This window comes from Capricornis sumatraensis, chromosome X (assembly GCF_032405125.1).
Source record: "Capricornis sumatraensis isolate serow.1 chromosome X, serow.2, whole genome shotgun sequence".
Taxonomy (NCBI): Eukaryota; Metazoa; Chordata; class Mammalia; order Artiodactyla; family Bovidae; genus Capricornis; species Capricornis sumatraensis.
Genome location: NC_091092.1, coordinates 57,933,917 through 57,954,328, shown reverse-complemented (window position 1 = coordinate 57,954,328; position 20,412 = coordinate 57,933,917). Strand labels below are relative to the sequence as shown.

Below are 20,412 nucleotides of genomic sequence, written 5' to 3'. Positions count from 1 at the left end.
TCCCAGCAGGCAGCATTGTTGGGCCTGCCAGCCCACTCCTCACCCTGGCGACCCTTCCTTCCTTCTTGGATCCCAAGGAGCAGCTGGCTGCTGCCCGGGTGCCCCTGCTCCTCCCCTGTGAGCCACAGAATCTTAAAATACATGGAATCCTGAATTGTTTGAAAGGAATAGGAATGCAAGAGGAAGAGTTTTGTCATATTGGTGGCTGTCATTCTAGGTTGTAGCGTGAGTCTGTCCATGGTGTGTGAATGGAATAGTTACAGATGGAATCTGTGTCAGTAGCCCGCCTACAGGCACCCTGTGTTAAGGGATCCATACAGGGATGCCATTGAGGGCGAACAAGACCACACTCAGTTGTTTTACAAGCACGGTGTTGATGTATTGCTGTGCGCAGAGTGTGTCTCTGGTTGAAGATGGGAAATCTTTAGTTCAAGTAAGGGAACCTGACTCAGCCATAGTTTCCCTCTTTCCTGCGGCTCAGGACCATCTCCTGTGAAGTTTGCCCTGTCCTTGCTCTGGGCCTCTGCCCTTAATTCTAGCCTGGAGCTGAGCTTCCCAGGAAATGGACTTGGGTCCTAGAATGCTTTGCGTGTAGCTATTGCCAATGTCTCCAGTCTGATTTTCCATCTGGCCATGACATTTGGTGCTTCTACTCTTATACAATGTCCATGACCGGGGCCACGGCATACAGCTCTGCAGGCTGTGCACGGGAGTACCCCAGGGACAGCACGTGTCTCAGTGCACAACCTGCAGAGCTGTTCATGGCTGCCCTGCTATAGCTCCAGGGCTTGGTTGTGTAGAGTGGTGTGAACAGTCAGAAGGAGTACAGAACTGCAGGTGGGGTTGCCCTTAGAGCTATCACTTGTCCCAGCTCAAAAGCAAACAAGCAGCTTAAAACAACAAACCTATTGTCTCATGGTCTGGAGGTCAGAAGTTCAAGATCAAGGTGGCAACAGCACTGGTTCCATCTGAAGGCTGTAGGGGGAGATCCTTTCTTCCTCTCCCAGCTTTTGGTAACCCCAAGCATCCTTTGGCTTATGGCCACATCACTCCAATCTCTGTGACTGTGTCATCTTCTGTCTCTTAAAAGGGTACTCGTCATTGACTGTGGGCCGCACCCTAAATCCAGGGCGATCTCGTCTTGAGATCCTTAACTTAGTCACATCTGCAAAGACCCTTTTCCTGAATAAGGTCACATCCACAGGTTCCAGGGATGAGGACATGGACAGAGGCTTTGGGGGTCACAATTCACCCCAGTTCAGCATTGTAACTCTAACAGTGAGATGAGCGCAATCCATGGTTCATCAAAGACATGCCCACAGCAGAATTTGGCCAGATGGCTCAGGGGCCACTGGGTGGCTTGGAGACTTGAAATTGCATGTTGGATAAGAGAAGAAGTAAAAGCTGGGCCTGCAGTCAGAGTCAGAATGGCTTCCCATGCTCACCAGTGCCTGACCCTGCTCAGCCTGGATCACTGCCCCAAGCACCACCACCTCCTGACGGGGCATCATGGCGGGTACCTTCAGTTTGTAGATGAGACAGCAGCTGAAGGGACTGTTGAAGGAACTCAGTGCACATGGGAAGCGATAAATCCAGAAGGAAAGAGTGCTGGTAGGTAGCAACAGGGAGGATGAGAGAGGTTGATTTCCAAACTGAATAGATGTCTAGATTGTGTCTGTCTCTGCAGAGGCACTCAGGTGAAAGTACATTATTTTCCCACTTGTTTCCTAAAACAAAGAGGTGCAAGTTTCCGCTAGTTGGATTAGCAGTCAAAACCCAAAAAATGTGAGAATATGAAGGCTTTGGTACACAGAAATCAGTGAACTGTACAGCATTTGGGGGACAATAAACCTGTGATACTGAGGTGGCAGGACGTAGATGTGATCTCTCTCGGGCGGTGGGGGGCTCTAGGGGTTAGGGTGTTGCTGGGCCATGTGCTGGGGGTCCTGGCCCAGGGAAGCCAGCATGCTTGGAGGGCTGACAGGGGCTCCCAGGAAGCTCACGGAACCTGTGGGCCTCTCCCAGCCTCCCACTTGATCTGAGGGCTGGCCCCCCAGTCCTTTCCCTTCAGTCTGTCAGTGATGTCTTTGTCGTGGCTGAAACCACACCCTCCTGCGAGTACCATCATCAGCCCCGGTTTCCTTTGAAGGAAACCGAGTTCAGAGCATCCTCCACATCTGAAAAAGGCCCCCTCTTGCTTCTGTGTCTGTCCCCTGTGCTAGCAACATCTTCTTCCAGAGCTGTAAGTTGCATCTGCTCCTGTGTCCATGCCTCCCCTTATGAATCCCTCTGGCCCTCCTGGGTCCTTCTGTCCCCCCGATGTGACATCAGAGGGGTCCCCGTTCCTGGGGCTTGTGCTCTGCTCCGTTGCCAAGTCTCCTTGTCCTACATCTGGGCAGTTCCATCAGCTCCTTCCCCCGCCTGCCCTGGGCTCCCTGCCACTTCTCTCTGCTCTGAACAGCCCACGGGCCCTGTTTCAAGTGTGCAGGGACTGCTCCCCCTGGACCTCCCATGTGCCTCTGATCCAGCCCCTGAGCTTGACGTTCAAAGCCCTTCATGGTATGGTTCCATCCACATCCCTTCTGCTCTCTCCCTGTGGTCCGTGTCCCCAGAAGCCCTTCTGCACAGCTGCACTGACTTCCCTGAGGATGCACCGCTCTCTCCAGCACCCTGTCTGACATGCCCTCTCCTCCCCTAGCAGCTTTCATCCTTTGGGCCTGGGACACCCTCCCAGGCCGCCTTCCTGCCCTCCAGCCTGTGGGAGGATGTCTGTCTTGCCTGCTGCCACAGCACCCTCTGCTGACCCACTGTGCAGCCCATGGCGTGGGATGGGGGCTTGCTGGTTTCTGTGTCACCACCCCATCCCATCACTCTGAACTGTCGACACCTATGGGTGCCTATGTGTGTGTTTCATCCACTGAAGTGTCCCTGGCCTCTGTGTTGGGGTAGCATCAGGAGGAGCCCTGTGGATGTGTGTGGGGGTCAATCCCCTGAGAAGCCATTACTTAGCATCTCCCATCCCCACCCTTTCTGTTAAGCCTCAGCCACTCACACAGGGAAGTAAGTCGGAGAAGGCCAAGCAGAAGCCACTCTGCACCCGGTGCACGGGGATGCCCCGGGGAACAGCACATGACTGCTAGGAGGGCCTGACCCTGCCTTGGTGCTCGGGGTGTTGCAGTCTCTCCAGCCACCAAACAGGTCCTGGCCTTGGGGACCCTCTGCTTCCCCTGTCTCTGCCCTCCAGCACCAAGGGTCAGTGTGTTGCGTGGAAAGCCCACCTGGCTTGTTGCCAGGGGCTGGGTTTTTGCTCCAGGGTCCTAAGTTTTGTGTCTTGCCTTCAGATGCAGCAGAAGGTCAAGGTAACGACGTGCTCTGACTTTCTCATTGTCCCCTTCTGCTTTGGTGTCTGCCCTTCATCACCCACCCCCCTCCTCCCTCCCCTCCATGCTGCTCTTGTCTCCTCACCTCGCTCCACCCCATCCTGTTCCCTGGCACTCACAACCATCTTTCCTTTTCCCCGATACACATGGGCATTTGGGCGTGGCTGTGTCTCAAGAGGTGCTGGGGCTGGGGTGGAGGCCCTCTCTAGGACTCAGATGCCCACCGGTAGTCATCCCTGAGGAGCAACCAGAGCACTACCCATGGGCAGAAGACAGTGTGGCACATGCCAGCTTGGCATCTGAGCACCCAGTCGGGAGGCCCAGGGCGCCCCTCCGTGTGCCTGCTCATCCATCAGCCTTGCCGGCCCAAGTGAGCGCTGACCACACCTGCTAACTAGCCACACGTCCATCTTTCCTGGGCCCGCCTGGTGTCCATCTTGAGCCCGGCGAGGCCCAGGGCAGGCAGGAACCTGAGTGCAGCCCAGGATAGTGGAGTGACTCACACTGGCGCCTGCTCAGTGGGTTCGTGAGAACCATGGCCCGATTTTCCCATAGGCCCAGGGCTCTGATGAGGTTTCTGGAGATAAGACATGGACTCTTGAGTCTCCCCAAGCAGCAGCAGCAGCAGAAGACGTGGGATGTACTCAGCTTCATAGAGTCCCCAAACTGTATTTGGACGTTAAGTGAGGAGAAAGCCCCCAAACTGACTAGACCAGAACAGCTGTCAGCAGGACCTGGCCCTCCACACTGCAGCAGGGACAGACTTCTTCCCGCTGTCTGCAGGAACCCATCCAGCTGAGAACCCCTGGCCAAGGCAGCACGTGTGGGTGGCCCAGGCTTCGGGAGTCTGAGTTCATTAAGGGGCTTGGGTTTTTTTCACCATAATAGAGGGCTTGGTCAGGAGTTGTCCATCATAGCCAGGGACCCTTTGCTTCTGTGTCAATCACCAACTCCACCCTTGGCCTTTTGCAGAGGGTCTCAACGCAGACTATGTGAAGGGGGAGAACCTGGAGGCCGTCGTATGTGAAGAGCCCCAAGGTGAGGACTTCCTAGTCACTTTCCATTGCTGAAGGCCTCCTAATGGCTGGGCCAGCACCGAGCAGAGCTGTGCTGGGAAAGCAGGGGCTCAGAGGTCTCTGTTCCTAAAACTTCCAGCCAGAAAGATGGGCTACAGAAGTCAGGGGCCCAGCACTCTGCTCTCCCCAACCAGACTCCAGCCTCCTGACACTGGGCACGCCAGGACCGCAGTCAGGGCCGTCTGCACACTGAGGGACACCCTGTGAGTGAAAACACACACACTCCCAGCCAAATGCCCACAGAAGCTTGTGGGGAATCTCTAGATGGAGTCCCAGGCCCTTTCCATTTGAAAACTGCCAAAGGCAACAAAGAACTTATAAAAAAACACAGACCCCCATAATGGGAGCCCCTGCTTTCCCCCACCCTGTTCTGTGTTCATCAAGCACTCCTAGGTATCAGAACGCCAGCCATGACAAGCTGTGTGGCATCAGGCTTCTGGCCCAGGGTGGCCAACCACTCAAGGCAGATGCAACCTGTGGCCCCAGAATGCCAGCAAGACGGTCAGGAAAGGCTTTGTGGAGAAGGGGGCAGGCCACTTTCCATCACCCAAGGCCCGGGGACTTGCAGGTCAGGGTGGGTGTGAAATACAGGAGCTGGGGTGTGCCTGTCCTGGGATGGGTGCCAAGGTGGCTGCCTGGTGGGCAGAGGGGTGCCCCTGGGGATGTGATGGGCAGGGCTCCATGTGGTGGCTTAGAATGGTCTGTGGCAGCGCTGCACTGTCTGGATGCAATAGCCCAGAATTTCAAACACGGGAAGATGGACTCCACAGTAGCAGTCACTGTAGTCGTTCTTTTAAACTCTTGGCTACCATCATGTGAGTATCGCCATGTACCAGGTGCTGTGTTACATGCTTTATTTAAAATACTCCTCCCAGGGACTTCCCTGGGGGTCCAATGGTTGAGACTCTGTACTTCCAATGGAAAGGGTGCAGTTTCGATCCCTGGTCGGGGAACTAAGATCCCTTGTGCCTCAAGGCCAATAAAAAGAATATAAAACAGAAGAAATATTGGAATAGATTCAGTAAAGAACATAAAAAAAAATTCTTTAAAAGATTCCTCCCTTCGAAGTTCCCCAGCTGTCCAGTGGTTAGGACTCTGTGCTTTCACTGCTGAGGGCCCAAGTTCAATCCCTGGTCAGGGAACTAAGATTCTGCAAAAAAAAAAAAAGAAAAAGAAACTTGTCCCAGTTGCTCCAGTAGAACCATTCCCAGGTTGGGTGGGTGGTGGTTTAGTCACTAAGTCATGTCTGACTCTTGTGACCCCATGGACTGTAGCCTGCCAGGCTCCTCTGTCCATGGGTTTCTCCAGGCCAAAATACTGGAGTGGGTAGCCATTCCCTTCTCCAGGGGATCTTCCTGACCCAGGAATCGAACCCAGGTCTCCTGCATATTGCCAGTTCACAGGTGAGGAAATGGAGGCCCAGGTGGTCACAGGGTCCCTCCACTCCTTCCTTCTCTCTGGGGGTACAGCAGCTGCCACAGGCCAGTCATCCAGGACAGACAGGCAGGGAGCCAGGTTTCTGTGCCCAGGGAAGGATGTGGTTGTCTCTCTCTGTCTTCATGTGGCTCCCTCCTGACGGGCATCTCATGTCCCTAGTGAAATACTCGGCCCTGCAGACGCAATCCGCGGAGCCGCCAGCCCCTGAGCCGCCCCGGATCTGAGGAGCAGAGGATGCAAGGCCCCGCTCCGCTGGGCAGGCCGTGGGCACACGGGGCCGCCGCCAGAGACCCAGCTCCTTGTTTCATCTGGACCCATGGCTGCCACACCGCTCCTTCGATGTCATTGGCTTCTTGTCGTCCTGTTTCCCAGACATAGCTCTGGGTGTTTGTGAGTCTGGCTCGTGTGCCCACCCTGCCACTGGGCCCCCCAAGAGGCTTGCTGCCCAAATCCGAGGCTGGCCCCACTGAAAGCCAGGGCCAGCCTCGGGTGCCCAGGGTTGATGCCTCCCTAGGCCACCCTGCTCCCAGGCCTTATCAAGCTGGGGAGGGGGAGACTGAGCAGAGGGAGGGCCAGAGGATGGGCAGGAGTGTGAACCCAGGGCCCTGTGGTCCCCTCCACGCTGCACTGACTCACCAGGTGGGTTTCTGGAAAGGCTGTGGGCAGGGGCCTGGCCACGAGGAGTGTACTGGTGAGCGCCAGGAGACAGTGCGGGCACACACGCCACACCCAGGGGGGTTTTATCTCCATTCCTCTTTCCACCTCCAGCCCTTACGCTGCTGGGCTCCCTGACTTTTCATTTACTGAAGTGCAAACTTGCATGTCACAGTATCCCCGCCTGGATGTGTAGGAATCTCCTGGATGTATGTGTAGGAAGCTGTGGCTCTCAGGCCCAATTCCCCTATGATGCCAGGGCATCGACGTGGTCTCCAGTCTGACGTGATTAGTTTCAGGAATCACTTATTCTGCGGCATTGAGTTTTATACTGGGGCCGCGGAGGGTTCCCCACCCCGCTCCCATGTGTGTTCTTATTTTGGTAGCAGGAGCTACACATGACAGAATGAGCGTCAGAGCCTGAAATATGCCCACTGTCTGCTTGAAGATGTCTGTGGGAGGAGGGGAAGGGGCATGGTTTTGGTGTGGGCACTCATGTGACCTGGGCACACTCTGGTCATCCGCTGGCCTGCCTGTGATGGAGATTGCTTGGGGGCCTGGGGGCACCCAGACTGGAGGGTTATGTCTGTGGTGGGCTGGAGCCAGGCTGTCTTCCTGGAACTTTTCGTCTGGGCCACGTGTGATCCTGATCTCCCCTGGGTGCTGCTGCCAGGCTGAGCTAGAGTCTAGAGCGCCTCTCCCCATCTATGTATGAGTTTGCAGTGTTAGAAAGCGCTTCTGGAAGCCTCATGTGAGTCTGCTTCACATGCTACAGGACGGCTGTGTGTGGACTCTTTTACATCCACCAGACTGGGACAAGACAACTCTGACTTCTTAGGGAGACAGTTGACATCAGAACAGACCCTGCAGGTCAGACTGCGTGTGCCTCCCTCGTGTGTTCATGTTATGGAGAGTGTGTCATGGGCCCCGCATTATGCCCACGCCAGGGGGGCTCATGCCAGGCCGGCCAGATTGTGTGTGGCCAGGGGTGAGGAACATTGAGAAGACGGCTGGAAGTGAGCTGTGGAGGGAGTGCTGGTGAGCTCAGCCTGTTTCCAGCACCTCCCTGGCCTGCCCTCGTGGACTAATGTCCCCAGCCCTGACCGGTGCTGGGCTGGAGGCCACTCTGAAGGACTTTTGCATTGGTAGCCTGCTGTCACCTAAAGAGGGTGACATCAGGGCCCCGGAGTCAGGAGGGATCAGGGCAGCACTCATCACGTTAGGAGGGCCGCTCACCACCATTTGCAGGCGCTTCAGAGAAAGACGCAAGGCAGCACTTGTGCGTGATAAGAGGCTCTCCCGGCCACCGAGAAGTTTGGCCGTTTATAGAGAAGTCACAGTCACAGTGGTGACTAGGAAGGGAGCCATGTGGCCTGTGGCATCCTCGGCATAGCTGGATGCAGTGCTCCCGGTGGGCCACCTTGGCTCTGCAGCAAGGCGCATCTTCTGGTGAAGACCCTGAAATCCTGTCGGTGATAAGAGTCAGCGCTCTGTGGATCCGTTTGCTCGGTACCACTTACTTGGGTTAAGAGAGACCCATCGTGCCCTTCCTTGTCTGTCTTAGTGCCCTCTGCATTGAGCCTGGAGCCCAGTACCCAGCTCTGCGCTGGTGACTGGGGCATTGAAAGTCACTCAGCCATCCATTTGCAGAGCTCCCATCCTGGGGCCTGGGGCAGGGCACTGATGCTTGCTGATTCTTGGGGGCTCTCGTAGCTGTGTCCACCTGGAAGCTGTATTGACTGGCTTGGGCCCATCCCAGGTGGTAACAGAGGTAGCAAGTATGCTAGAATACTGACCATATCTAATTGCTATCAGTTTAACTGGGGGTGAGATGGGGGACTCAGTGTTTATAACAACTCTGAGCTCCTGAATGATGGAGGCAGGGCACCCTAAGTGTCACCCAGAGAGTGGCACCAGGCCCACTGCCTTGGCTGCTTGGGGGTTAGTCCCAGTTCTCTGAGAAAGAAGCGGTGGAGACCGATGGCAGGATCCCCTATACTTTTTCTTTGCTTGTGTTTGAGGATGAATTGTAAGCTCTCTCATGTTTGCATTAAACAAAGTGGAATCTTACCAATCCCTGGTTCTGCCAGTGTGAAGGCACGCCCTTTGTTAAGTGATGCTGGTTTTCCTAATTCATTATTATGGACCCAAAGGCCTTTCTTGAGAGGGTCAGGGTTCTGGCACTTCCCCTCATGCTGAGCAGCTTAGAGTCAGCCTTCCTGGGGTGGTCCCTGCATGACAGGGAGCTGAGGTCTGGAGATGTCATGGGGGTAGGGAGGCGCAGAGGCAGGCCCCCGACTCACGACTCCTGAGCCCACAGTGTTGTCTTCTTCAAAGAAAGCCAGTAGCCAGGGTCCACTTGGGTGACATGTGACTGAGCCATAGAAAGTGGAACAGGGCCGGGGTGTGCAGGCAAAGTGGTCTGCTGGAGGTAGAGCTGCCCTTGTCACTCCATGAGGAAGATATGGGGGCTGCTGGGAGGGTCTCACAGTGTGATGGCATTTTGTGCCGTACCAACCTTGTAGTAAAATAGCACCAAGTCCTCTAACCCAAGCCCCCATGTGACTCTCCCGTGTAGAAGTTGTGGCCCTCCCAGCCTTGCTGCTCGGTGTCGCTGCTGGGGCCCCCACACCTGCGTGGAGGACAGGGACATCAGGCCTTAGAAGAAGGGGCCTTATATGCAGGGGCCAGCATGGTTTCATCTAGGCCTTTATAGCTCCCATAAAGGCCAGCACTCCCTCTGAAGACTCTGGGTGGGGACCCTGTGGCTCCCCATAAGTAAGTCTGTCCCATTTAAGCTCTAGGACTCATGGCCTGGAAAGCTGGCCTGGCCTCCTCAGGGCCAAACCTGCCTCTCAGTGGGCTCCAGCCCTGTCCTCACATCTTGAGTGTTTTCTTAAGGTGTTGCCGATTTTAGAGTAGTTACCTATTTCAGCCAACACACTCAAGTCTTAGGGTGAATAGCATTTACCACTTAGAAAATGAATTAAATCATGTAAGAGTACTTTACATGTATTGACTGTGTTTGACACATAATAAATTTTTGTGTAAGTAAAATGGGCTTTCCTGGTGGCTCAGATGGTAAAGAATCTGCCTGCCAATGCAGGAGACCCAGGTTTGATCTCTGGGTCGAGAAGATCCAATGGAGAAGGGAATGGCAACTCCCTCCCATGTTCTTGCCTGGAGAATCCCCACGGACAGAGGAGCCTGTGGGCTATAGTCCATGGGGTCGCAAAGACTTGGACATGAATGTTTACTAATTTTCCACAAGGGAAAAATTACCAAAAATAAAGACAACAAAAAGTGAGACCATGGAGCAAACATTATTTTAATTACAGATTGAAATACAGTGCATCAGATGAGGCAAATATCATACTGTACCAGTCTTTAAAAATCTGAACCATAAAGGTTTTACATTCTAGTACACTTAAATAAAACCAAGAAAGAATTGCTTACATAACAAAACTATATTTCAAGTTGTTTTAGAAACAGTTCTGTGCTAGGAAGACACAAAGGAAATGCTCTATTGTGCTGCTTTGAAACCAAATGGGAGCTTCTAGGGGTCCTCCTAGGGCCCAGCACGTGGAAGGGGGAGGGGTGGAGTGGGGCAGCCTGCAGGTGCAATCCCTGTGGCAGGCTAGCTGACCTTGACTTCTCTGGTTCTCACAAACATCATCCAGTCCACAAGGTTAGTGGTCTTAGTGCAGCGGGGGGATTATGTATAGATATTTCCAAGGAAAAAAAATGGGTCCCCGTTTGTAAGAAATCCACATATCAATGAATAATCCAGCATACCCATTCATAAATAAGGTTTTAGCTATTCTGGAAGCAGGAATCAAAAGTTACATCAATTAAAATGCAGTTTAGAAACAAAGCCCCCAGATGGTAAAAATGGAGACTTTTTTTAAGGTTATCAAATTGCATAGAATAAATATACCTTACAGATACCAGATAATTTTCTATAAGAATCAGAAGGTTCCAAGTTGAAAAACATCTATTCTCTTAAGTATTTAAGTGTAAAAAAAATGTTTGTTTTCAAAACTAAGGTCAATATAGAGGGCTTTGGGTAGCATCCAGTAATTTGAAACCAACCAGATACTACCATGAAGTTGCACTCAGGTCTCCTCCACTCAAAGGCAAGCCTAATTCCTCCAGGGGGATGGGGTCTTGGGGGCTGGCGGGTATGGGCGCAGTGCTGGGCACAAGGAGGAAGAGGGCAGAGTGCAAATGTGCAAGACTCTGACTCGCCACCCAGAGCAGTTCAGAGCTCTAGTGCTAGTGCATGGAGCGTCTGATGGTCAATGAATGCCTTCTCAGACTCATGGAGTCCTGGAGCCCAGAGACAGAAGCTGTGAGATGGGCAGGAAAAGGCCCGAGAGGCTCTGAGACCAGGAAACTGAGGGAGGTGAGCACTCTGCTTTTGGCATCCAAAGTCACAGTGCCGTGGTGGCTTTAAAGTACCAAAATGCAGTGACAAGAATAAATTGAGTTTGAAGGGATCTTGATGAAACGAGAACTATTACTTCAGACAGCAGGTAACAGGTGAGAGAAGACCCGCTTTGACAGTCAGCTGTCAGCAGTAGCAAGGGGGCAGGGGACAGGCGCCTGGGCTGCCTCGGGAGGCAGGTCCCACAGTCAGGAGAGGACAGGACACATGGTCCGAGGTGACCACATTCAAATGAACCACGTCAGAGTTCGCATGAGCTCAGCTTGACCACTGCTCATCCAGTTCCGTCAAGCAGGTGTCTCCTTCGGTGACTAAACATTTAAAAAAAAAAAAAAAAAAGGACATAGGAAAATAAAGGTATGTTTCTCTTTTTAAAAAATACCTTATATGTACACACTGGTAACTGGTGCAGCAGGACTGCTGGCAGGGGGAGATGGTGATGGTCTGTCTTCCCCAGCCAAGAGTTAACTGTCAGGCCCCAGGGTTTGGAGCTAAGAGCCGAAAGAGGCCCTGTGGCTGGCAACGCAGCCTTTAAAAGGGGGTGGTGGGTTGGTTTTTCATAAGGATGTCCCATCTTGAGCCTGAACCCTGCATTCTACTCGCCCAAGGGTCCCCCACGCGGCCCTGGGCAAGTGCTGGCAGGAGGGAAAGACGTGCTGATGCCACAACAGCACTGATGAGAGTGGGGGCCGTCCCCTAGCACAGATCCGTCACTGGTGGGAAGCGCCACCCAGACGAGGCGGGCGCAGGGCTTCATGAGGAACGTCACAGGAGCCCCGCCTGGGCCACAGGGACAGCGGTGTCAGACTGACGTGTGCACGGGTGTCACTGAGTGCGATGGCGAGGAGCCCCGCTCCGACGAGGCTGAGGCGCGCGCCGCCACTTCCCGCTGCAGGTCCTCCACCCGCTTCTGCAGCTCTGCGCGGACGGCCAGCAGCTCCTTGAGGTTCTGGTGGGTGGGCGTCTGCAGGTGGAGATGCAGGTCAGCCCCGCCCCAGCCTCCTGACCCTCACCCCCCACCTCTGCCCAGGGGGCCAGGGGCCCGCCCAGGGAGTTGTGGCTTGGCTGAGGCATGGGGACTCCATTCTCCCTCCCAGGGGAGCCAGACCCCCGGAGGGGCCCAGGGCCGGGTGATCCCCTCTGGGCCTGAGCTGCCAGTTGGCAGCATGGACCTCACGCTGTTGACGGAAAACCCTCCCTCCACCGTGAAACTGTGTTCGGCTTCATGAGTGAGAACAGGCACCGGCAGAAGGCCCTGGAGAGGGCAGTGCTGGGAGAGGGCCCGGGCCCCCGGCCCTCGGCCCCTTGTCCGTGTTCACAAAACCTCTGGCAGCCTCGCCAGCACCCCCGCCTTGCCTCACCCTCCTGGACCAGAGAGGGATGAGAGGGGCCTTACCGGGATGGAGGTCCACCAGCCTGAAGCTTGGGGTCATGGCCCCCACGTTCTCCTGCACTCAGCTCACAAGCTCTCATCATCACCTGCCACAGCCCTTGTCATCACCTGCCACAGCCCTTGTGAATCTCAGCAGACCGGGGTGGGCAGATTCACCAGCTGAGGGGGCACGGGGTGGGGGTCTGGGTAGCTTCCCCTTGGCCCCTGTCCATGATCTCCACAGAAGCCTCTAGCCTGGGTCCTGAGCCCCAGCCAGGCCCTGAGACGCCATGGACACCTTCCAGGTGCTTCTTCTTGCTGCCCTGAAGGTAAGACCCTGACCTTGTGTGGTCTGACCCCAGCCTGCCTCCCCTGCTCACCTTTCACTAGGACCTGCCCCTACTCCCCTCCTTCATTCTCAAACCTCCCAGGTTTTGGCAGATGCCTTGCATTCGCTGGCCCTTCTACCTGGAGCTCTCTCTCCTCTGACCCTTTTCACTCACACACTGGGCTTCATCCTGTAGGGACTGGCTGGGTGGGAGTCCTTTCGGAGACCCCATCCCTACTGGGCCTGCGTGTTTCATTGTGCCCTCCCCAGAGTCCGGGAGCTGTCCCATTAGGGATGTGAGTCGTGATCACCCCGGTGGAGGAAGAGGGGAAGCAGGGGACAGATGAAAAAGGGACTAGACTGAGAGTGAGTGACCAGAGACGTGAGCACATGAGAGAGATTCAAGACAGAGGGACAGGGACAACAGGGACAAGCAATTTGGCTAGGTGCGGTCGGGGAGGCACCTAGGTGTCTCCAACACAGTAGGGTGCTTGGGAAGCAGCCCAGAAGAGGCTTGGAGCTAACTCCTGACTTTGGCCCCAGGAAGGAGGGAGGGGGTGGTAATGTGGGAGTCTGATGGCAGAGACCCCCCCCCAAATAAGGAAAGTTGCCTTAGTTGCTGATTCCAGAAGCCGCTGGAGGGTGGGCAAAGCTCCTCTCTTAGCCTTGGGCCTACTTGGTATGTCCCTGCTGTGGAGGACTTGATTCCACTTGCTTTGCAATCAAGTGGCCATTACTAACCACCCACTATCGGGGTCAGAGAGAGGAGACCATGCAGGTGAGCACACAGCTTCACACCTGCCCAGGCTGAGACACTCATCTTACACCTCCATGCAGCCTTTCGTTCTGTTTTCTCATCCACTGTGTTCATTTACAATAGAGCAGAGAAAATGCCCATCTAGGAGCCAGTCACCCAGTGCTGCCATGTATGAGATGAAAGCCAAAAGGGTCCCAAAGGAAATAACACACAAGATGTCAGCAGGGCCCTCCTCCTCAGAGAAAAGAGGCTTGTCCCCACCACCTACCCTCTGTCTGGCCCAGCTCCCTGCCCCCTCACTGGACACCAGCCTTCCTGCTGATCCCTGTGCCGGTCTCCACAGCCTCCCTCCTTGTTCCTGAACTGCGCTGCTAGAGGGAGCTTCCTGCAACCCCAAGGGTGGCTCCTGCAGCCCCCAGGATCAAGTCCAAAGGCCTGGACCTGCGCACCTTGGGCCTCCAACATCACCAAGGCCTGGCCCACTCCCCAACCTGCTCTGGGCCCAGGCCCTCCACTACAGGACTGTCACGGTGCTGACTTTGGCTGTGTGAGTTGGGAGTTGCATGAGGTGTGGGTGTCACCCACAGAGGGAAGGGGCCAGATTTGGGAACCATGCTTCTGAGGCAGTCTTTTGAAGGCCACGGCCAACTGTTAAGTGTCCACGTGCCATGGGACTAGTAAGAGGGGTGCTTCTTCATACAGGCATGAGCATAGGGACTGATGGCTTCCTGGCCACAAAATTGAAAACCTGTATTTACAATACTGACCACTGATGTTGTCTAACTATACTGTTAGGTTTCGTGGGAAAAGGGCTGAGACTATCTCCCTGGTTTCAGATATTCTTAATAAAAGAGCATTTTACAACTCTTAATAAAAGTTGGTTTGTTTGCTACTCAAAACATACATTCAACCCAGGATCTGGGTGGGTGGTAGGTAGAAATGTGCCCCAGCCCCAGTGGTGCTCAGTGTGTCTGCGTCAGTGTGGACATGCCAGCTGCCCTCATCGCTCAGACGCGGGAAGCAGCTAGTGGCCTTATGTCCATGTTAAACATTTGCCTCATGCATAGTGACAGAAGCTGGGCCCTCAGAGGGGGTGCAGGGGAGGGGCAGAAAAGGTTCTCAGGGCATTGCCTGCCGGCATGGTGAGAGGCCAAGGGCAGGGAAAGCGTTCTGAGGAACGAGCCGGCGAGTGGGTAGGAAGAAGTAACTTAACAACTCTTCGTCAGCTCTGTGCTTTCATATATTCTACACCACCATCTTTCCTTGGGCAGAAAGATACGCTTTTTTCAAAATGAGAAAAACATACCTGAGGCCTCATCCGTGGATTCCATCGCACGTAATAGTTTACCCATAATTCCAAATGACTCAGACTAGCAACAGGATAGAGGACATGGTTCTCATAATTCACAAAGAAGGGATTAGAAAATTCATCCAGCTGGCTATTGATATATGACCATAAAGATACAGTCTTTGTAGATACATCCTGAAAACCAAACAAGGAATACAGTGAAAAAAAAATTCAACTTTCCTTCATATCCTCAAGAGCTCGTATCAAGTAGAGAAAAGGACTTGAATAATGAAGTGAGTTCAAATGATAAAAATCAGGAACATTTATTAAGCCCCACCCCACCCTGCTGTGTGCATGACCTAGAGGTCGGGCTGTCTCAAAAACATACTGCTGAGTGAGATGACATCTGGTGACTGTGACTATGTGAAGGCAGAACGAGAACTTTCTACCAATTGCAGGATGATGGTGCCCCTATTTAACAATACATTTTTTATTCTTTTTTGCAGCTTGCTCTTGTGACCCTTAATATTAAGGACCATAGGTAAATTTACAGATAATATTCCTTTCACTGGAAAGTCATGACTATCTGGGGGTAAAGCCTTATATAGAGAACGTATCATTAAATTATAGATCACCACCTCCCAATTTTACAGTACATTGTCAAAATGACAAAATGGTGAGGCCAGGAGTGCTTTCCACCAACCTGCTGACTACTCCCCAAGTTATCTAGACAGAGGAGATTCAATTAGGACTGTTTCATATTTTATATTTATAAGAAACAGCAGCAATATTTCAAGGAACCCCAAATAGCCAAAACAATCTTGGAAGAAAAGAACAAATATGGAAATCTCACACTTCCAATTTCCAAACTTACTGCAAAGCTGCAGTAATCAATAGAGGTGGTATTGGCATAAGATGGATAGACATCAATGAAATAGAGAGTACAAACTGTCACATTTATGGTCAACTGATTTTCAACAAGGATTCCAAGAAAATTCAATGGGAGACTGTTTCAACAAACAGTGCTAAGAAAACTGGATAAAGGTTCAATGCATGAGACAGGGTGCTCAGGGCTGGTGCACTGGGATAACCCTGAGGGACGAGATGGGGAGGGATGTGGGAGGGAGGTTCAGGATGGGGAACACATGTACACCCATGGCTGATTCATGTGAATGTATGGCAAAAACCACCACAATACTGTAAAGTAATTAGCCTCCAATTAAAAACTGGATAACCACAGGCAAATAAGTGAACCCTTACCTCCTGCCACATACAAAAAGTAACTCAAAATCGATTATATACCTAAACATAAAAGCTAAAACTATAAAATTCTTAGAAGAAAACACAGGCTTAAATTTTCATGACCTTGGGGTTAGGCAATGAAATCTTTGATAAGTTAGACTTCATCAAAATAAAAAACTTGTGTGTTTCAAATGACACTACCAAAAATGTGAAATGACACTGCACAGAGTAGAACAAAATATTTGCAAACCATATCTGATAAGGGACTTGTACATATAAAGAACACATAAGAAACTCTTCTCACTCAATAATAAAATGACATGTGTGCATGCTGAGTTGCTTCAGTCATGTCCAAGTCTTTGTGACCCCATGGACTGTAGCCTGGCAGGCTCCTCTGTCGAAGGGATTCTCCAGGCAAGAATACTGGAGTGGGTTACCACGCCCTCCTCACAGATAACTCAAAAATGGGCAAAGGATCTGAAGAAACATTTGTGCACAGACATATATAGATGGCCAATAAGCACATGAAAAGATGCTCAGTATCATTAGTAATCAGAGAAACACACATGAAAATCATGATGAAATACTCCTTCACACCCACTGGGATGGCTAGAATCAAAAAGATAAACAATAACAAGTGTCTAAAAAGATGTGAAAACAGGACCCTAAGACATTGCTTAGGGTAAATGTAAAATGTGGCAACTACTTTGGAAAAAGTCTGGTGGTTCCTCAAAGGGTTAAGCATAGAGCTCCTGGGTGTCTACCCAACAGAAGTAAAAGCATATGTCTTCACAGAACCTTGAACATGAACATTCATAGCAGCAGTATTGGTAAGAACCCTAAACAACCCAAATGTCTATCTGCTAATGACTGGATAAACAAATGGTGGTCTCTCCATACAGTGGAATATTATTCACTCATAAAAAGGGGATGAGGCACTGGTATATGCTAATTATCCATGATCTTTGAGAACAGTATGCTTAGTGAAATAAGTCAGACACAGGAAGACAAATACTGTATAATTCAGTTTATATGAAATATCCAGAAGAGGTGAATCCCTAGAGACCGAAAATAGATGAGTAGTTGCTGGGGCTAGGGGGAGGGGGATTGGGGAGTGTCTGCTATTGGGTACGGGCTTTCTTTTTTGGGGGGACGAGAATTTTAAGAAATTAGATGGTGGTGATGATTACACACTGAATATACTAAAGACCACTGAATGGTCCACTTTAAAGGGATTAATTGTATGGTATGTAAATTATATCTCAAGAGAGATGATTTTTTAGACTACATTTTGATTTAAAAAAAAGATAAGACCCAAAGAGTTTAAATTCGACATATGAACTATATTCTGTTGATTTTTTTTCTTTAAAAACAGCTTTATTGAGCTAAGTCATATGCCATTGAATTCAGTCTTTTTAAATTCCTATAGGCCTGTAGGAATGTGGATTTCATCCTGACATCAGTGGGAAGCCACAGGGAGGTTTCAGGCAGAGGCCCAGAACATGATGGGACTGAAGTTGGGGAATGCCCATCTGGTTACTGTGTTTGGATTGAGTGTGGAGGTCAGAAATGCAGGAAGCCAAGCTCACTTCTGGGTAGCTGCCTTAGTCCAGATGTAAGACGGGGTTTGGGGGCTTCAACACGCTTGGAGCAGTGAGAAGCGGCCAGATTATAAATCCATCCTGGGGACAGGGCTGCCAGCACTCACTGAGGGACTGAATGTAGCAGCTGGGGTGGATGGGCAGAGGTGGTACTGAGTGGTGGGATGCAAGAGAGAGAGGAACAGGAAAACAGCATTTAGATCCCTGAGATGGACGAAGTCACCTAGACAGAGAACAAGAGGAGGACCAGGGCCTGTCCAGGTGACTCCAAGTTTAGAGATGGATTAAAAGGGAAAAGACTGAATGGGGAAGGCCAGCGAGGTTGGGGAGAACCACAGAGGGTGTGGGGTGAGGGAGTCATCAGCTGTGGGGAGGCTGCTAAGAGAAGGGGAGGTGGGCACTGGGGACCTGCTCTTTTCTCCTAAGTTCTCGAATATTCCACCAGGCAGAAGTCCTTTTCTCTGAACCAGAGGACACTCTTGAAACTGCCTTCTCCCAATGCTTCCTCACTTTTGATCATCTCTGCCTTTTATCCCTAAGTGAGGAGAAAAGGAAGAAGTAAATCTAATGGAGAAGCTTGATGGAAAGCAAGTTGAGCTTGCTACCTTGAGAGAAGGGGCTAGAAGATTAGACACATGCACTGGGGCTGGTGAACCTTGGGAGGGCGTTTAGTGCCAGCCCTCCATTTACAGACAACAGAGGGTGAGGCCCAATGTCCTCTCCATTCAGCCCCCCTTCTACAATGGCATGTAAGGGACAAGGCCCTCCAGCAGTCAGGAAAGCCAGGGGATATAATACACTTACCTCTTTGAGTCGTTGCTGTTCACAGTTGCACAAGAAAGTCCCAAAGAGACAACTATAAAGGTGATCCAAAATTGTAATCAAGAAGAGTTCATTAAACTCGAATGCTGAAGGAAACTTAAATGGAGAGAGAAATAAGGTTTAGTTTTGAAATTCAAATTCTAGAACAAACTGGTCAAAGGCTGCTAAGCTACAACTTGGAATATAGTCAAACATGAGAAGGAAAACTGGCCCATGTAGAACTTAATTAGCTATAGTTTCCAGTTCAAGCTTATAGGTCTGGCAGAGAAACAACCTGAAGCAACAAAAACTGGTGTGCTTTTCAGTGCCTAAAAAAGCTTACGGGGCTTCCATTTCTTGCCATGATGATAGAAGAGCCTGCATTGACCCTTCTGCCAGAAACAACTAGCGAGTGGGACACTTGGCAGGGCCATGGGACTGTGATGACTCCCCGGCCTAGAATGGAAACCAGTGAGATAAGTCCTACTGTTGTCCTAGCTTCCCCTTTGGGGGCACATTCTGAGTGAAGAAAGTTGGGGGGGCGGTTCCAGGGAAGCGATTCAAGAAGAAATACAATGTCTTAGCAGTATATAATGTAAAAGGGGTAACACCACATGACCAAGTGGGGTTTGTCTCAGGAATGCAAGGCTGGTTTAAGATTTGAATATCAAGGTTCCTAAAAAAATCTATTATAGTAATTCACTATATTGTGGCTCAGCTGGTAAAGAATCCACCTGCAAAGTGGGAGACTTGGATTCAGTCCCTGGGTTGGGAAGATCCCCTGGAGAAGGGAAAGGCTATCCACTCCAGTATTCTGGCCTGGAGAATTCCATGGACTAATAAGTCCATGGGGTTGCAAAGAGTCAGACACGAATGAGTGACTTTCACTTTCACTATACTAACAGAATACGGAAGAAAACCACATGATACTCTCAGTTGCCATCTTAGCTTATTCTTCATGGGACTTAGCACAATTACAGCAAAGAATGACCATTGCCAAGAGGTTCTAGCCAGTAGCTGACATTTAGTAGCCATGATAGAGATGCTCTGCAAATGGTAACAACAGTCCTAGCAACAGGTATGTACTGGGAGCTGACCTTGTACCAGAATTCTAATTTAAAAACATACTGAAATACTCATCACCTATTCAATGAAGCAAGGCCAGTTAGAACAAAACCAAACAGAACTACTCAGCATTTTTGTGTCAAGTGTACTTTAAAGATCTGTTCCCTAATCAGAGATGTTTGCATGCTATTGCAACTAATTCTGTCATCTGTAGGGTGACAACCAGGGTCACCAATAGAAAGTTTATTTTTGAAGTTTATCTTTAGTACTTTACTAGGCCAGAGACAAGCTTCTCAATTAGAAACAATGGTCAACACAGGTCTGTCCAGACTTCATCAAAAATTGTTCTTTTCCTCACTAGGCAAGCAGAAGTTCTGCTCAGCTGCCCTAGATTATGCCCTAGATTAAGACTTGTCTCTCTCTACATTAAGGACTGCTTTCAGAGAAACATACAACTCTCTTCTAGGGAGCCCCATGAAAATACCACTTCTTTAGAAATCTCTGGAAACTAGCTATGGATATTGTTCTAATGTTCTTAGAGGAACTAAATCAATGATGAACTAAATCAAATAAATCAGGCCAAAATGTTAAATATAGCTCCTGGTTAATCCTGTCTCAGTCTTTAAGGTTGCTCCTTGCAACTCTGTAAATGGCCTCACCTTCCAAATGGCTGTCTTTTAAAAGGCCAAGTACATTGTGTCAATTCTTCCTAGTATTTTTCCATGAAGCTTGGTTATATTCTATTAATAAGTTATTGGCACCAAGAAATTTATGAATTTTAAGCAAAATATAAGTTATGTATATTCTGAAGCTTTATTAAATAAAGGATAAAAATGGAAGGCCTGTATTTCATTTTTAAAGATTTAAAAATATACATTTACCAATAGCACAGCAGAGCTTCTACTGACATATTTTTGAAGTCATGAGTCTTTATTCCTAACCCTGAGCCCACAATCTGGATCTT

The 20,412-nt window shown here is 50.7% G+C and overlaps 2 protein-coding genes across 4 annotated transcripts in view; one reads left to right on the top strand and one right to left on the bottom strand.

The window, feature by feature from the left end:
* The window catches only part of CD99L2 (CD99 molecule like 2), a 119,261-nt gene extending 112,308 nt beyond the window's left edge, over window positions 1-6,953 (top strand). For all 3 annotated transcript variants that reach the window (XM_068962875.1, XM_068962876.1, XM_068962874.1), the window contains 2 exons: window positions 4,353-4,418; window positions 6,053-6,953. In XM_068962875.1, coding sequence (XP_068818976.1) covers window positions 4,353-4,418; window positions 6,053-6,117 — 131 coding nt within the window. In that variant the 3' untranslated portion in view covers window positions 6,118-6,953. The remainder of the gene's footprint in view (window positions 1-4,352; window positions 4,419-6,052) is intronic.
* Window positions 6,954-9,911: 2,958 nt separating this feature from the next.
* MTMR1 (myotubularin related protein 1) overlaps window positions 9,912-20,412 on the bottom strand; it is a 53,836-nt gene continuing 43,335 nt past the window's right edge. The window contains exons 12-14 of the mRNA XM_068963379.1: window positions 18,387-18,500; window positions 14,758-14,934; window positions 9,912-11,958 (exon numbers count right to left, since the gene is read on the bottom strand). Coding sequence (XP_068819480.1) covers window positions 11,797-11,958; window positions 14,758-14,934; window positions 18,387-18,500 — 453 coding nt within the window. The 3' untranslated portion in view covers window positions 9,912-11,796. The remainder of the gene's footprint in view (window positions 11,959-14,757; window positions 14,935-18,386; window positions 18,501-20,412) is intronic.